Source organism: Geotrypetes seraphini, chromosome 2 (genome assembly GCF_902459505.1).
Source record: "Geotrypetes seraphini chromosome 2, aGeoSer1.1, whole genome shotgun sequence".
NCBI classification, from domain to species: Eukaryota; Metazoa; Chordata; class Amphibia; order Gymnophiona; family Dermophiidae; genus Geotrypetes; species Geotrypetes seraphini.
In genome coordinates this window covers 249,803,605-249,822,105 of record NC_047085.1, presented here as the reverse complement: position 1 = coordinate 249,822,105, position 18,501 = coordinate 249,803,605, and the positions used below count along the sequence as shown (strand labels likewise).

Genomic DNA, 18,501 nt, shown 5'->3' with positions numbered 1-18,501 from the left:
AATTCCTACCTAAAGTTGTTTCAGAATTTCACATCAATCAGTCTATTGTTCTACCTGTATTTTTTCCAAAGCCTCATTCTCATCCTGGAGAAGTGGCCCTTCATACCTTGGCTTGTAAACGTGCCTTGGCTTTCTACCTCCAACGCACTCAACTGCACAGAACATCTCCTCAACTTTTCATCTCATTTGATCCGAATAGGTTGGGACGTCCTATCTCAAAGCGCACAATCTCCAACTGGATGGCTGCTTGCATTTCTTTCTGCTATGCTCAGGCTGGTCTTCCTCTACAAGGTCGAGTGACGGGCCACAAAGTTAGAGCTATGGCGGCATCTGTAGCTTTCCTCCGATCAACTCCCATTGAGGAAATCTGCAAGGCTGCCACTTGGTCCTCGGTTCATACTTTCACCTCTCATTATTGTCTGGATACCTTATCCAGGAGGGATGGCCACTTTGGCCAATCTGTTTTACAAAATCTTTTTTCATAAATTGCCAACTTTCCTCCGTCCCTTTTTACTTAGCTTGGAGGTCACCCATGTGTGGGAATATGCTGCCTGCTTGTCCTGGGATAAAGCACAGTTACTTACTGTAACAGTTGTTATCCAGGGACAGCAGGCAGATATTCCCACAACCCTCCCACCTCCCCTGGTTGGCTTCTTGGCAAGGTATCTGAACTGAGGATCCTCACAGGAGATGCACCCCCTAGTTCGGGCGGGAAGGCACACGCGCACGCGCGCTACAGCACTCGAAAGATCGAGATCTTCAAGCAAGTTTGCTTTTGAGGCTGTCCGCTGCGGGGCTCCGTCGGTGACGTCATCCATGTGTGGGAATATCTGCCTGCTGTCCCTGGATAACAACTGTTACAGTAAGTAACTGTGCTAAAGGGCAACATGATTTTCTAACAATGAATTAATTTGGGACCAAATTAACTTCCAAAAGGCATTTATATAGGGACAGAAAAAAAATAAATGATCTAAAGTCCCAGCTTCTAAACTACAATGCCAGCATCTATTAGACCTAAAGCTATCCAACTTCTGTAAACGAACTGGGGTCCAAAAAGCTCTATGCAACAAAAAGAACCAAGTTCTTATGCTCCAAGACCAAAATCGTGGCCATTGAGAGGCAGAAATTTGGTGCCCAATCTCAATGCTCCAAATATCCCTAAGACCAGTTTTCCGTTTTTTTATTCAAATACCCATACAACAATTTATACCACTGTGCGGCTTGGTGACCCAAGAAATCCGCCTGAAAGCATAGGAATTCCAAACTATATTGAGAGTTAAGAACTTTCCAATCAGGGAACCCCTCCTGAATAGCCTGCTTCAATTGCAACCACTTAAAATATTGTGATTTATTTAAACCATATTATGTTGCAATTGTGAAAAACTAAGCAGTGACCCATTTACAATAACATCATTTAAAGTCCGTATACCTGCAATAATCCAATGCTTCCAAACGATTTTAAATCTGCCAATTTTAATCTTGGAGTTTATCCAAATGGATTGATTTAATGATTTAGAAATTGGATTAAAACAGTTAAAATCAGCAGTTAAAAATGGCGACATTTGACATAATGAAGGAACTAAAGGCCATTAAAGAAATTGTATCGGATACCGCCAAAAAGGTTACTGCTCTCACTGAGGAAATGTCTTTTCTTACTAAAAGATTAGAGCAAGTGGAAATTAAAACAACTAATATGGAAGTAAGATTGGAGGCAGTTGAAACGGTGGCAACGAGGAAAAATATGGAACAGAAACAAATTGAATTTCTTACCCGTGAGCTGGAAGATCTTTCTAACCGAGAGAGGAGGTGCAATTTACGTATTTTGGGTCTTCCGGAGGGGGTGGAGAAAGGGAGCCCTATTTCCTTTTTAGAAAATTTTCTGACTAAGATACTGCCTGTAAGATCAGAGTTTCCTATTGAAGTAGAGAGGGCACACTGAATTCCTGTCAGGAGAGATGAAAAGCAAAAGGGTCCTCGTCCTTTAATCTTCAAGCTCCTGAGATATCAACAGGTTTTAGAAATATCTCAACTGGCAAAGCAAAATAGGAACTTAAAAGTGCCAAGATGCACGGATACTTATTGTTCCGGATTTTGCCAGGAGCACAGCAATCAGAAGTGATGCTTGATCTCAATGCTCCAAATGTCCCTAAGACCAGTCTTTGGTTTCTTATTTAAAAATCCAGATATTAATTTATACCACTGAGCGGCCTGATATCCCAGGAAGTCCTCCTGAAAGCATAAGATCTGTAAACTATACTGATTACTGAGATTTTTCCATTTAGGGATCCCAACCTGAATGGCCTGCTTCAACTGCAACCATCTATGAAATTTGTGATTTATTAAGACCAAATTTGTGTTGCAATTGTGAAAAATCAAGCAGCTTGCCATCTGAAATAATATCATCCAAAGTACGTATACCTGCCATCATCCAATGCTTCCAGATGACCTTAAATCCGCCAATTTGAATCTTGGAGTTCAGCCATAGGGTCTTATGAGTTGATTTATGAACCGAAATAGGTGTTAAATTATTCACATATTTTTAGGTTTTCAATGTATCTACTAGGATTCTATTATCCTTATATAATCTAGACATCTTAATACTCATAGACTTTGGCTAAAGCCCAAGATAATATATCCAGAATGGATGTAATGGAGAAATACTAAGGATCTCAAGCGCTCACAGCTATAAGCCTGATGTATTTTTCAAGCTAATAGCCACAGGGTGAGCTATCACCGGTCCTGTATATTCTCCTTTTTCTTCGATTTTTATCAAAAACACTTTTTCTTTTTTTAATATTTTAAATATTTTCAATGTATTAAATACTTTACAAATCTTATTTCAATTTATGTACTGGTCTTCATTTATTTAAACAGTACTCTCCCATTTGAGAATATAGTTATGAAGTACTTAGCTCCCATTTGAGAATATAGTTATGACACACACCTATAGGGATCTTCAAAAACTTGCTTCCCTAATAGTGGCAACAAGCAAGCAGAAGTAATATCTTTAACCCAAAGCCTGGAAATATGAACATACATATTCTGCATTCTATCAATTTGCCATCTCAAATAAAATCTTAGCCCAGTGGGATTACTAAGTCAGCAGCAGTTCAGAGAGACAGAACTTAACTGAAAATTTTCCTCTTACTAAAACTTCTGATCTATATTTTTATTGTATGAGATTTTTTTTATAAAGTTTTGTAAACCGCATAGAACTTTTTGGTTATGTGGTCTAGAAATTCAGTGTTATTTTACCTCCTCCATGTTCAATAATGCAAACAACCATGCACACACACTGATTTCAATATAGCATGCTGGGAGTTCAAAGGTCACTCAGCCATTCCATTTATAAAAACTTATTTTCAAATATGAGTACAGTAAACCCCCGCAAATTCGCAGTTTGCGAATCGTGGACTCAGTCTTTTGCGGTATCTTCTGACCGCCTCTTCCAGGAACTAAAGTCAGGCTACACCAATCAGGAGCTGCTTTGATGCGCCAGATAGCATGTCAAAGCAGCTCCTGATTGGTGTAGCCTGACTTTAGTTCCCGGAAGAGACGGTCAGAAAATACTAAGAACGATCCTGCACCCTGTTTTCAGCACCCACCGTCTCACATGTCTCCGATCTGCTCCTAAACTGCATTTGCGGTTTTTTGAAATTCGCGGGCTGCTGGAACGGAACCCCTGCGAATTTTGGGGGAGTACTGTACACTACAAAACAGATGCTAACATACCAGAAGGTATTTTACATAGCATATCTTGTGCACCAAATGATAACTATGAAGATATTCATAAAAATGAATGTCAATTTAAAAACCAATGGTTTGATCCGAATAAAACTCACAAGCTTCAATACTGAGCCTAAATAATGGTGGCCCAAGCTTTAAAAAACTGCCATTTAAAACTGAAGAAACTAATTTTTTTTAATGAAGTGATATAAAAAATATCTTTTGAGCCTATCTGAATAAATTGTAAATTTCACTGTCTACACATTCCGTTGACACCTATGATGTCATTGGAATGCATGGAAAGATGGCTGCTTTGAAGCATCTTTTTTGAACCTGGGTTGTTTTTGGTTTTTTTTGTTTTATTTTAGCATTTCTTGAGAGTTTTAAATGGCGTGGATTTTTAAAAACAAAATAGCGATTTGAGATGGGGGTAGCTTGACTTTATATGTTTGCAAATTTTTTTTTCTTCTGCATGCAATTTGGATTTGGATTAAGCACTGAATGTGCAATTTCAGATTCATAGATGATTTGAGATTCACATTTGATTTTATATATGTGGAATGTGTATGATTTTTAATTGTCATGTTTGTTTTAATTGTACAGTGAAGTTTCTGATGCAACCTTTGGAGTGTGAAAGGTGGCCATGTCGGGTGTTTTGTTTTAATAAATTTTTCTTCTACTCGTGATCTATTCTATTCTGTTTGTGGTACTTTATAAGTATTCCAGAACGTAACAAAATTAGCTCACATTATTTCTTGCTATTACCAATGTTTTGCATTCCATTTTTATACCATTGATTTACATATGCTTCAGCCCTCATTTGTACATCCTTCATACTGAATTATGATTGCATTAAATACAATCGTAGAGTGAGGCACATGTCTTAAGCTTTCCTCATGTGAGAGTATGCAAGCTGACAGTCTTAAGTCTCCATGGGAACTCTAAATTCAATAGGTGAACAGGTTTCAATGAATGGGAGAGAAGCACCATTAATTTAGGTATCGTAATTCGTTTCTGGTTATCTTCAATTTCCTGTAACAATTTGCTATACATTAACTGCAAAGGTTTGCATTGTATACAGTGACAGTGTACAATAAACATAAAAGATGTACATTTTGACACCCTGACACCCCAAAAACAAAACTGTGCCTTCAGGACAGGTAATTATGGCTGTAATGTAAAGCCTTATTCTTCTTGGAAAGTATAGTGAGTATGGCAATAAATTTCAAGGTAATGTCTTTCATACCTGCCCAGTTAAACTTTCCAGGGTGATATCAGTTTTAATTGAATTTTCTACCAAACTGAAGTTTTTGAACTCATTGTAGGAAACTCGGGACTGCTGGGCAAAAGCTAGGAGGCTCTGCTGTCCTTTGCCACATAAAGCACGACCCCATGGACCTGGGCGGCTGCTTCACACTCACCTCAGCCAATGTGGGAAAGTGCCAAACTGTCCTCTGCAGGAACGGAAAGCCACTGCCACTGTCCAAGACCTATACAGTGAGTTACCCAGAGGAGCTTAAGAGGATCAAGCAACACAAGGCCATTATCACTGAGGTAAGAGAAGAACAGCAGCCAAGAAGGGATTTGCTTGTTCGGCAATGTGAATGTAGACTGAGATGAGCAAAGTTCATACCATTGCTAATCCTGAGTGAAATGGTGTGGTGGCCGTGTTAGTCCACTTTTCAAAGGTTATATATAGAAATAAAACAAACCAATCCTAAATGATTATTGATGCAATTTCAAGACCTTAAAATTGTATAACAGCTATTGTCCAGATGAAATCCAAATAAACGTACAAAATTGGGCCTGCAGTTGTCCTGGAGATGGGGTTGTCAGAGAGTACCTCTCAGCACCCAGATTTCATGAAAGCTCCCAAGAGAGAGGAGGAGGAGGAGCATTACTTTTGCCACCTCTACTTACTGGCTGCAGTTTAGTAAGCAGGATCAGAGGTATAAAGGAGCTTTGATAAAGCAAGCTGATAGTGGTGCTGAGATATGAAGTTACATCTCTGCAGTTCACTTTTCTCACTGCTGGATCTCACTTGCAGTATACCTTCATCTCTGCATGAACTCCACACTCCATCAGTGTGGCATATTGACAGTAAACAGCCCTTGATATAATAGTTTTCACAAGTGATCATAAGTTTTATTTTCATATTTTTAGTCATCTCAAAATAAACTTCATAGAAGAGTAAACATTTCATTTTAGAGACTAAACTTGAACTTAGGAATGGAATATTGTTCCTCAATAATAGTTCACACTCTTGTCAATATTGTTCCTGAACAAAAAAAAGGCACATTTTTGGGCTGCCCATCCCTACTTAAATTTGCCATCAGTCAGCCATAAGATTCTCTCTGTAAGAACTGTGGCAATTTATTTAGGTCAGTTTCAAGTAGGGACATTTTTAAAAAAGAACCAGCAGAAATTTCTGACTGCAGGAAAATAACACAAAAAGAAAAAAGTGTTTACAGATAATTCAAAATAAAGCTATTAAACTCATAAATACTAAAAAAAATTTCAAGCATGTAACACCTCTTCTGCAAAAGTCACATTGGCTACTGATCACTCACAGAATAACATTTAAAATAATACTGTTATCATTCAAAACATTATCAAATGAACCACAATTCATAGACAAATTACTCATTCCTTATATGCCGTCCTGCTCAGTTCTTTCTATCGATCAACCCTTGCTTACAGTCCCGTCGTTAAAGATAATAAGCACACGTCGTCGCCAAGGTATTTTCTCCGTTTTAGCCCCTCAATTGTGGAACGCTTTACCAGCACATTTGAGAAAAAAAAACCCAACTTAAGACGCTTTAAAAACAACTTAAAGTGTTTTTTATTTAAAGATACTTACAATCTTTAGACGCTTAAAAGCAATCCCACTGGTTCATAGACAACAGCGCGAAAGACAAAAGCGCGCGCCGACAATTGAGCGCAGCGCACACCTCCACGCCGCTCTAAATTACAGTTTTTAGGGGCTCCGATGGGGGTTTTTGTTGGGGAACCCCCCAGTTTACTTAATAGACATCGCGCCGGCGTTAAGGGGGGTTTGGGGGGTTGTAACCCTCCACATTTTACTGTAAACTGAACTTTATCCCTAAAAACGGAAAAAGTGAAGTTTTCAGTAAAATGTGGGGGCTTACAACCCCCCATCCCCCACAACGCGGCGCAATGTCTATCCCCACGCCCCCCCCCGTTGGAGCGCTAAAAACAGTAATTTAGAGCGGCGCGGCGGCGCGCGCTGCGCTCAATTGTCTGGGCGTGCCTTTGTCCCGGCGCGCTTTTGACCTGACACCATCCCACTTCTCTATACCCTTCCCCAACCCTATTGTTTTTTCCTTGAATGTGTTTTTATTCTTTAAAGTGTATTTCTACCCCATACATCCTTTTCTACTAGTTCATCAGTTCGTCTGTAATTCGTAATATTGTTATTGTATTTTAATTTGTATAATACCCAATTTTATTTAATTGTACCTCACTTAGAAAGTAAAATAAGCAAATGAATCAAATTTTAATAAAAACTTGAGAAGAAATTTCAGGAAGGATACAGATATTGGCTTTTATGGCCACCAACCTATACAATCTTAGTCCTCAACAAACGATCGCTAGAACTATCAGTCACTAAGTCTGTACTTTGTTTATTCCATTCCATCTGTAACATTTCTAATCATTGTAAACCGCATAGAACTTCACGGTCCTGCGGTATATAAACTGTTGTTATTATTATTATTTATTTACATAAATTAAGATATCAAATAAAGCAAAAGAAGGTGTTAAACTCACAGGAGGACATGCATTACAAGAAATACCAGTAGGTTTTATGAGGGATTTGACAAAAAAAGGATTTTCGTTGCTGTGGGAAGATCTTTCCCCACTGTCACTTGACAGCACCCCATTTCCAGATTAGTTTCTTTTTCAAGTAAACTTTCCTTGTCAGTCCCCACCAGGGCCGCCATCAGAAATTTCTGGGCCCCTTACTGAGCAATCCTATTGGGCCCCCCACGCACCCCTTCCCCGCCCCCCCTTCTTCCATGGCCCGAATACACACATACTTTTCTGCTAATGCTCCACCTAAGCCAGTCCCTTAAAATCTTCTCACGTCCATTGGGTGATTTGGCATAGAGGAGATATTCATAAAAAGAACGTCCGTCAAGATCTTTACTCATAGACTGTGCCATTTGCTTTAAATCATCTTCCATCATTAATCCAAATTGCACAATTCTTTCTCTGTCTTTGTCCTGAATGACATCTGGCCACATTGCTGGATCCTTCCAGTCAACAAATTTATGAGCAGGCGCGGAGAACGCATTTTTAAACAAATGTAGTTTATCCTTGTACTCCTTATGTAATTTTAATCATCTATGGATATGTTTGTATATTTATTGTTCAAATGGTTTTATTTATTTCCCCAAATTTATTTTTGTTATACGCATTGAAAATATTTGATATTGCGTTTAAATCAAAATCTCAATAAACTTGAAACAAGTGCCCGTGAGATTGTGGGAGGGTTAAATACTCAAAACTTAGAAGAATAACAATTTACTTAAAGTTTTTGCTACACCAGCTTTCTGGTATCTTTACATACAGTGGCGTACGTAGCATATGTAACACCCGGGGCCCATCATTTTTTGGCACCCCCCCATCTGTACGAAAAACATGATTTTTAGTAACAAGCCACACGTCACACATGAGTACCTAGGAAAAGGCAGCATCTTACATACTGCAGTGAGCAGTACATCAATACACCCATTGTAAAACTAAACAAGCCAGACCAGCACAGATCAATCCTACACCGTCAATCCTAACAGAAAACCATGTCTTTCGAACACACAGAACACAGAAAACACCTTCGCCTAGTATGGAATATGTCATCACAAACTAACCCCTCACTCTTTTACAAAACTGTAGTGTGGATTTTAGCCACAGTGGTAACAGCCCTGACGCTCATAGAATTCTGAGCATCAGAGCTGCTACCACCACGGCTGGCGCTAAAAAACGCTCCACAGTTTTGTAAAAGGGGGGATAAAATAGAAATACACAGTTCCAACGGTCTAGCTCAGAGGTGCCCAAACTTTTTGAGCTTGTGAGCTACTTTAAAATGACCAAGTCAAAATGATCTACCAAAAATAAAATTAAAAAACACAAAGCACACTATACGCTGAGAAAATGTTAATTATCATTCCTATTCTGGGTTTTTTTCAAAGAGGTCAAGGCAGATGACTCTTTTCATTGTTACCTCAGTAACAACCATACAAAAATAGACAAATATACCCTCCATCCTTTTTATTAAACCACAATAGCAGTTTTTAGCACAGGGAGCTGCACTGAATGCCCAGCGCTGCTCTTGACGCTCATAGGCTCCCTGCGCTAAAAACCACTATTGCGGTTTAGTAAAAGGGGACCATATTGTAAAATATAGACAGCAGATATAAATTCAGAACTGTGCATAGTAAGTGAAGGGAAGTTTTCATCTCTGGGAATTTACCCAGTTAACTATTAAGTTATTTGGGCAAATTCCTTTGAAAACTGTGGTAATACTGCTTCCACTTTGCTAAATTTAAAATAAAATCATTTTTCCTATCTTTGGTGATTTCATGAGTCTCTGGTTGCACTTTCTTCTTCTGACTGTGCATCCAATCTTTCTTCCCTTCTTTCAGCCTGTATGCTTCCTCTCCTCCACACTTCATTCCCTCCCCAAACTTTTTCTTCCTCTCTTCATGCCCCCTTTCTTTTTTTCTGTTTCTCTTCTTTCCTTCTGTTTCCCTGCCTGCCCCCTTTCTTTCTTTCTCCCTGCCGTTCCCCAAGCCACTGCCGCTGCCATCGGGGAACAGGACCCACCAATGGATAACAGGCCCCAAAGCCGGCGCCGACACATGCTCTCCCTGTTTCGGGCCGATCAGTCTTCCTCTCCCCGACGTCAATTCTGCCGTCGGAGAGGAAGTTCCGCCCAGCCAGGCAGCGATTGGCTGGCCCGAACTTCCTCTCCGACTGCAGAATTGATGTCGGGGAGAGGAAGACTGATCGGCCCGATAGATTAGATCGCCAAGACAAAGTGAGTCCTGGGTGATTGACTCACTTTGCCTTGGCGAGCTACTGGCGCCCCTGCCTTAGAACACTGCCTAGGACCCTGGGGGAGCCCGGGCCCCCTGTCAGCTCCGGGCCCCTGAATGCAGGACTGGTAGTACTGCCCTGATGGCTGCCCTGGTCCCCTCCCACTGAATAAGGTATGTATGCACATGCTCCTCCTTGTCACTTCGATTCTGAATTCACAGGAGCCAGTCAAGCCGCTCAGCAGCCTGCTCGTTGCCGCTGAGCAGCAGAAGAAAGCCGATCCCGCGGGTGAAGAGCTCGACGGGAGGGAGAGAAGGAGGCTGGGGTAGTGCCAATTTTTGGGGAGGCCACGGGTCCTGTGGCCCGCCCCCATTCCGACTAGAGGAAACCTTAAGGTGGAGGTGGTCAAGGATGTGAAGAACTCACTTGGCTGTGATGGTTGTGTATCAGGCTTTCGAAGAAAACCTGAATCCTGCCTTTTAGTGAGATGTTGTCAAAAAGGCTGGTTTGATTTAAGAGATGATGTTGCTGATCTGAACTGTTTTATGTTCTTTGGCTTGGTTTTTGAAGATAAGCTGTGGAAGTCTGTCTTTGGGCAGGCAGTACATTATACAGTTGGAATTTTCTCTTAGGAAAAATTGTTGGAAATGTTAAGAATGCTGCTTTCTATACACTAGTTGAAAGTCTTTACAGTATGTGGATGTTTGATCCTGTGGAAAAGACATGAGTTCTCTCACAACAGATGAATTATGTTTGATCTGTGTCAGTATCATTGACGACGTTGTAGAACAAGTTGCCTCCTATACATAGTGTGTCCACAGACAATTGTATAGCTCTTCCTGTAGGCCAGATGCCCAAAGCCATGCCATCCTGCAAGCTGAAATGGCTACTGCTACAGATGTGAAGCAGTCTCATAAACATTATATGTATACATTCCTAGATGGACATGATAAGAGAATGTGAACAGGACTGATTTGATTCTGGGATGGAGGCAGATGAATCAATTAACTGCTGCAGCAAGTTGTGATAGTGAAGTGTATGAAGTAGACAGGCTAATATTTTCCATGTCTTTCTACCTGTAGTGTCCAGGAACCTGTGTTTTTTGCCTGAAGGCATAACTAGTATTGGTTTTAGCAGTTTTAGTTCCTTGATAGCAGCTTCAGATACAATAGATTGATAAAGAACTTGAATATTGTCATCTCCCGAGGTAAAGGAGACTTTGTATTTTAGCTCCAGGAGCTTTGAAACTGCTTGTACTGAAAGATCTCAAGCTGTAAATTGTCTGTAGGGATATGATTCCTTAGGTCAGTGGTCCCCATTCCACAGCCCAAGGGACAAAAAGCAATCTTATATTCACTTCAGCCCTTTGCATTTAAAAAGTTGGAGATCACTGCTTTAGCTGATTTCATGGCATAGAGGGTGGACCAGAAGGTCACCCTGGCTCTTCAGGATTTTGCTGTGAGTTAAAGGGACGGCATTAATTTAAAAAGAAATTTAGGATAAGACGAATCTTTTGCTGAATGAAAGTGGTGGAGAGGGAGAGGTCAAAAGGGTTCTGGGGAATTGCAGCATAAAGACGCAATCTGTCTGAAAATCTTCATCCTCGGGGTCTCTAAGGGTGACAACTAAATCAAGAGACCAGTCTGCTTCCTCAGAATGGTCCTGAGGGAATCTCTGAGCAAAAGTCCTCTGCTGATGCAATAAGTGGGTGATGCTACGCTGAAGTACTTGGAACTGCATCCATGCCAGAAGCTGAAAGGTTTTCATAGGAGAATTCAGTTTTATGTGACAACTGTAGAACACTTGGATTAGCATTATATCCTATATATCATATCATGGGCAGATCCAGTTTCAAAGACACACTATGGAGACAGAGTGGGCATAGAACAGTGTTTCTCAACCTTTACAAGCCAAGTACCCCCTAAGCCTAATGAATACCTACCGAGTACCCCCACCCAAGCACCGCCCTTGACCTGCCAAAGAACCACCCCTGAACTGCCCAAGCTCCGCCCATGACCTGCTCAAGCTCCGCCCCTGGCTCCACACCTATAATAATACACTCCTCTCTCAATATTTGCAGGGGTTAGGGGCAGAACCAGCCCATGAATATTGAAAATTCGCAAATAACTTTTGGGCCGTCTCTGACCCATCCCCACCTCCCCCCCAGCATCTCAGACCTTACCTGGTGGTCTAGCGGTCTTTCAGGACAAGAGCGATTTTCTACGCTCCTGCCCCATGCATATCACTCATCCAAAATGGTTGTCATGAGTTCCCATAGTCTCTTGAGACTACGACAAGAACTGAGACTACAGGAACTCACAGCAGCCATTTTGGATGAGCGATATTCACGGGGCAGGAGTGTAGGAAGATCGCTCCTGCCCCGAAGGACAGCTAGACCACCAGGTGAGGTCCAGGAGGTAGGGGTGATTCCAGTTTTAGGAAATCGCGAATAATTGAAATTGAGAGTCCTAAAACCGCAAATCGGGAGGGGGAAGTGTAGTACTAATTGTAATGCAATTTCTTCCATCCATTTTTCATATACACAAAATATAATGTTATTAATACATAGTGGTAACCACAAAATTAAAAAAGCCACAAAGCACACTGTACGCAGAGAAAATGTTTATTTATATTCGGGGGGATTTTTCAAAGAGGTCAAGGCAGATGACTTTAAAATATGCAATCAGTAACAACTATAGAAAAATAGATAAATATAGAGCAAAATTATAGACAGCAGATATAAATTCTCAAAACTGACACATTTTGATCACTAAATTGAAAATAAAATTATTTTTCCTACCTTTATTGCCTGGTGATTTCATGAGTCTCTGCTTGTACTTCCTTCTGACTGTGCATCTAATATTTCTTTCTTTCTGTCTCCTACATGCTTCCTCTCCTCCAGACCTCATTCCATACCCCAACCAACACCTCTCTCTGTCCCTTCATGAGTCCAACTTTTTCTTCCTCTCTCTCTTTGCCTGCCCCTCTGCTGGTCACCACTGCCGATTTCTCCATACCTCCCCACCCCGAAGCCGACCTGCCACTCGACACACTCCATTCCCCCCAACTTTTTCTTCCTCTTACTGCCTGCCTCCCTGAAGCCACTGCCACTGATTTATCCCTGCTCCATCCCTAAAGCCGACCCTGCTACCCAACACACTCCATTCCCCTCCAACTTTTTCTTCCTCTCTCCTTGCCCCCCTTCCACTGAAGCCACCCCCCCAAATTCCTCCGTGCCCCATCCCCAAAGTCGACCCTGCCACCTGAAATTCTCCATTTCCGCCGCTGCAGCAACAGGGACTGCACACGCCTGGCCTGTCCCTGTTGCTGCAGCAGGGGTGGGAATGGAGCATGTCGGTTGGCAGGGTCGGCTTCAGGGGTGGGGCAGGGAGGAATAGGCGGCGGTGGCTTCAGCAGGGGGGCAGGAAGGGAGAGATCCCAGGCAGTGTTCAGTCCACGTACCCCCTGAGGTACTCATACTGTAGGTTGAAAAACACTGGCATAGACAATTATTTTTGGGACTATCCTTGAACCACTGCTGTATACTATGAAAACGTTAGAGACCGAGGGGACTCTCAGGATTACTTATACTCTTAAATTAGTGCTTACAGCCAGAACCACAGTTGGTCACAGCAAATTCTTTACGGTAAAGAAAGGTCTGGATGATATGCTTGCCAACTTGAGGTCTTTCAGTTTGTTTCTTTCCCAGGTCTTTGTCCTCCCGAAGAGGAAGTATGGTCTCTTAAATTTGAACTGCAGGCTCTAAACGCCTGTCCAGTTGTCAGTGTGGCAGACTCGCCCAAATGATTGAGCAGTTGATTTTTTTACATCCACTTCCCTGGAAGTCTTGCTCATTGAGGTTGGGGGTGGAGAGATGTTGATAGCTCTGTTAGTATCAAGCTCAACCTGTCCCTTAGGGAATTGAGGGAGCAACAAAGCCATTTCTGCAGAGCAACAAGAAAGAATGGCAAAGAGAGAAAAAAATTTTTTTGAACTGTGAAGTATTTCTGAAAGAAGAGGGGAGAGCTGAACAACTGCTTCATTCAATGGAAGGAAGAAGACTGAGGGAGAAATAGGTGAAGTCAGGATAGGGCAGGAGTGCCAGTGTGAGTTGAGGGACTTATTTCTTTGTGTTAGGGAAGATCGCTGCACCTGATTCTGTCCAGAGGGTTATATATATATATATATCTCTAATATAATAAAACGGTAAGCCGCGCATGCGCACTTCCTATGCGTGCGTCCGTTTTCCATGAGCTGTAGCACACATAGGAAGTGCGCATGCGCGGCTTACAGACCGGCCTCACGCGAGGCAAGACAAGTGCCATGCACGCCCTTCCCTGCTCTCCACCGCTGCCGGCCGCTAGCACCCCCTGCCCTCTCCGTCGCCTCCCGGCTCCAGCGGCATAGGCAGCACTATAAACACGCTGCTTCGCGTCCTTCTCTGCCGATTTCCTCTACCGCGTCTCTGATGACATCATCGGACACAGACGCGGCAGAGGAAATCGCCAGTAGAAGGCCGCGAAGCAGCGTGTTTAAAGTGCTGCCTACGCGGCTGGAGTCCCGAGGTTTGTCGGCGGTGGGAAGGTCAGGAGCAGGCCGGATCGACAACGCCAGTAAAAACAGGGGGAGGGGCCGAACGGAGCAGGGAAGATAAGGGAAGAAAAGGGAAAGGGGGAGTGGGGGAAAATGCTACTACTGCTTCTACACAGGAAAGGGGGGGATAGGAGGGAAATGCTATTGCTGCTGCATAGGGAAGTGGGATGGAAATGCTGCTGCACAGGGAAATGGGGAAAAATGACACACAGACAGCGGGAGGGAGGGAGACAGAAAGAAAGAAAGACACAGGAAAGGGGGCTGCTTTGGGGGGAGGGGTGTGCTTGGGGCAAACAGCTTTGCTCTGGGGGGGAAGACAGAAGGGGCCATGGAGAGACAGGGAGATGGATATGGGGCTGCTTTGGGGGGAGGGGTGTGCTGGGGGGAGACAGAAGGGGTCATGGAGAGATAGGGAAAGGGGACAGACAGCTTTGCTCTGGGGGGGAAGACAGAAGAGGGCCATGGAGAGACATTGGGGGGAGGTGGATGCTGGGAGCAGACAGCTTTGCTCGGGGAGGGGAGGGGGAGACAGAAGGATACAGACAGCGGCCAAGGAGAGAGAGATAAAGAAACACAAACAGACAGACACATCTATTCTAGCACCCGTTAATGTAACGGGCTTAAAGACTAGTATATATATATATATATGCTTTATGGGGAAAACACATGCTGTAGACTAGAGCATGTTTCCCAAGTTGGTCCCGTTTCCCCTCTTGCCAGTCAGGTTTTCAGGATATTTACAATGAATATACATGAGATTGATTTGCATACATTGCTTTCATTGTATGCAAATCTCTTCATTGTGGATATCCTGGAAACCTGACTGGCGAGGGGGGTACTTACTTCAGAACCAACTGTAGTGTTGATTAGCATCCTATTCCAAAAACACCCCTCCTTGTTCTTCCAACACTTTGTTCCAGAGCTACATAAATAGATTCTGAGAAGAACTTGAAGTAGCTGGTGAAGGATGGAACCAGAAAGCACTTCCAAAGCAAACACATAGCACCCCACATCCATTCCCCTAAACCAAACATACATTTCCACATGTCTGCATACCCACAACCTAGTGCACCCATTTGAACTCTGCTTATACAAATTTGTACAAAAGAGCATTTTTGCCAGCATAACATCAGAATTTAGAGGGAACATTGCTAGCAACCCCACTGAGATACCAGCCTTTGTGTACCCACTGAGTTTTGTGTTCTGCTTTTCACAATTGTTTCCTGTTTTCTGCCTCTTGATATATTCTCTCTCCCTTTCTTGTCACTTCCCACTGATGCTTGGGGAAAATTTTCATCCAATTGTACAAAATGGCAAACAGCTGCTGTGGCTGCTGAACCAGGTACTGGCCATCTTAGTTTGTTCCTAGTGACCTGGTGTGTTGGCGCTCTGGTTATGCTGGCGTTGTGCAAGTCATTTCTCAACCATTTATGACAATTGTCTTGTTACTTTGTGCCCGTTTTATTACTGCTCTCACTCCCAGCCTCGAAGAATGCCTTAACTGCTGGAGGGTTAAGAAATAAAAGGAGATACTGTATATTAAATTCAAATAAACATAAATATTACTATCTCTGGAAAAAGTTGACTAAGTGGTAGATTAAAAAAGTGGCACTTTTTTTGTCATGGGTCCATAAACAATCTGAAAAATGTTTCATGTTTGAACTTGTATCTTTTATCTTTTCACTGTTTGCTGTAACTGAATTCATTAAAACCTTATTTTTCTCTACTGGTGACTTCAGGGAATGATGTGTGGCATTACTGAATTGTGGTGGTAACTTTCTTTTTTTTTTTTTTTTGGTTTGCAGGATGGAAAGGTGAATGGTGTAACAGACTCCACGCGGATACTGGGGTACACCTTTCTCCACCCAAGTGTGATTCCCCGTCCGCACGTCCAGTCCGTGGTCTTGACCCCACAGGATGAGTTCCTCATCTTGGGCAGCAGGGGACTCTGGGACAGCCTTTCCCATGAAGAGGCTGTGGAGACTGTCCGCAATGTACCAGATGCCCTGGCTGCAGCCAAGAAGCTATGTACGCTGGCACAGAGTTATGGCTGCAATGACAGCCTCAGTGCTGTGGTTGTGCAGCTCAATGTCACAGAAGACTGCTACTGCTGCTGCTGTGAGCTTGCCAGTGCTGCTCCACCTCCCAGTCCTGGTATCTTCCCCCCACCACCTGTTAGCATGGTCTTGAAAGACCGGCCCCCGGATGCCTTGGGAATGCCGTCATCTAGCAGCGGTATGGCCTCTGAGATGAGCAGTGAGCTCTCCACCTCCGAGATGAGCAGTGAGGTGGGCTCCACAGCCTCGGATGAGCCCTTGCCACAAGTGAACATGAGTGAGAATGGACCAGCCTATCCCAGTGAGCAGCGCTGCACGCTGCACCCTGTCTGCTTGTCCAGCTCCTTCCAGCGCCAGCTCTCCAGTGCCACATTTTCCAGCGCCTTCTCAGACAACGGCTTGGACAGTGATGACGAGGAGCCCATCGAGGGTGTCTTCAGCAATGGCAGCCGGGTGGAGGTAGAGGTAGACATCCACTGCTCCCGGGCCAAGGACAAGCAGCAACAGCTGTCCCCACCAGAAGCCAGCGACGAAGGCATTGTTATTAGTGCCAATGAAGATGAGTCCTGCATAGCTAGGCGGCTCGACTGCTCTGGCACAGGCACCATGGGTCGCAGGAGGGGCAACGGCTCTGTGGCACCCCCAGAGAGGAGCCACAACTTGATTGAAATAGCCGCTGATGCCCCGCTTAGGAAGACGGGGGGATACTTTGCAGCCCCTGCCCAACCAGAGCCAGATGATCAGTTTATCATCCCTCCAGAGCTGGAAGAGGAGGTAAAAGAAATTATGAAGCAGCATCAGGCAGAGCAGCAAAAGCCACATCAAGCAGAGCAGCTGCCAGACTATTATGATACACCACTATGACCCATCCCAGAAGCCCTTCAAAATGCACTGACAAAATCTTGCCCCAGCAGCGGGTTTATCTCTGACATACCCTCCCATTCTTCCTTCATGCTTCAGCAGTTAACTGTCAGCATTTTGGGGAAGGTAGGGGAGTGAGGGGTATTGTCATAATTGATTTTTATTGATCTGCAATTTTCTTGTAATTTCTTTACCCCCTTGACTCTTTATTAACTAGGTAACTGTTTCCTTTAACATATCACATGTAAAATAAGAAAGGATTAAAAACAAAAGGTTTAATATATTGCAGAGAGATATTCATTGTAATATTTTTTAAAATGGCTCCTTTGTTAATGTGAGGAGAAAGCAGTATGGCAGTGCTCATTGATTAAGTAATGTAATTCTATATTTCTTGGAAACAAGCGTGTTGGGGGGAGAAAGGCCTTTTTGGTCTTGGAAGTGATAGACATTTGTAGAATATAAGACTAACTCCTAGGAGTTGCTTACTCTTTTTTCAGATGGCTTTAATGTCACTGAGATTCACTAATTTTCTCTGAGAGAACAGTTGATTGGGAAATTATTATTGTAAATAGCTAAATGTTGTATAGTGATGCTTAAAATATTTTGTAGTTTTGGCAGGGGACATACGACCAGAAAAATTGGATGGCTTTTTTTAAAGATATTATTCAGGCCACATTCACCCTATGTGATGAAATCCTGAGTATGTATACTGGCTAGCTACAAAGAGTATTTTTTGGGGGGAGTTTGGTTTGATTTTTTTTTATTTTCTCAACAAACCTTTTCAGCTAGTCTTTGGTTTCTTCTTTTGTGTTCCTTATTGCTGCCCCAAACCAGCATGAATGTTGAGCGCAGAGATCATTTACATACCCAGGAATATATTACAGCAGAATGCACAAATGAACATGTCATAATTTGTTATAATAAATGCAAGAATTTACAAATGATGTTGGGACTTGTCTTGCTTTGTTTGGTTGCTTTTGAGCTTTCTTACAAGTCGAGCTTAAGCTCTGCAGGAATCAGAAGGGTTTCCCTGTTGCAATCATTGAGGCTTTCACTGTCTATCCATGCATCTTCCACAGCTAGAATGTAAAGAATTAAACACCACTTCCTAAAAATTAAATATTAAATAAGTTGAGGGGAGGATTTTATATGCTTCTAAAATCATTCTTGCATTGTGCAACCAGGTTTTTAAATAAAACAAAATGTA

The 18,501-nt window shown here is 42.7% G+C and overlaps 1 protein-coding gene across 3 annotated transcripts in view; it reads left to right on the top strand.

Moving 5' to 3' along the window:
* The window catches only part of PHLPP1 (PH domain and leucine rich repeat protein phosphatase 1), a 492,900-nt gene extending 474,662 nt beyond the window's left edge, over positions 1 to 18,238 (top strand). For all 3 annotated transcript variants that reach the window (XM_033929324.1, XM_033929323.1, XM_033929325.1), the window contains exons 16-17: positions 5,052 to 5,280; positions 16,182 to 18,238. In XM_033929324.1, the coding sequence (XP_033785215.1) occupies positions 5,052 to 5,280; positions 16,182 to 17,297 (1,345 nt within the window). In that variant the 3' untranslated portion in view covers positions 17,298 to 18,238. The remainder of the gene's footprint in view (positions 1 to 5,051; positions 5,281 to 16,181) is intronic.
* The last annotated feature ends 263 nt before the right edge of the window (positions 18,239 to 18,501 follow it).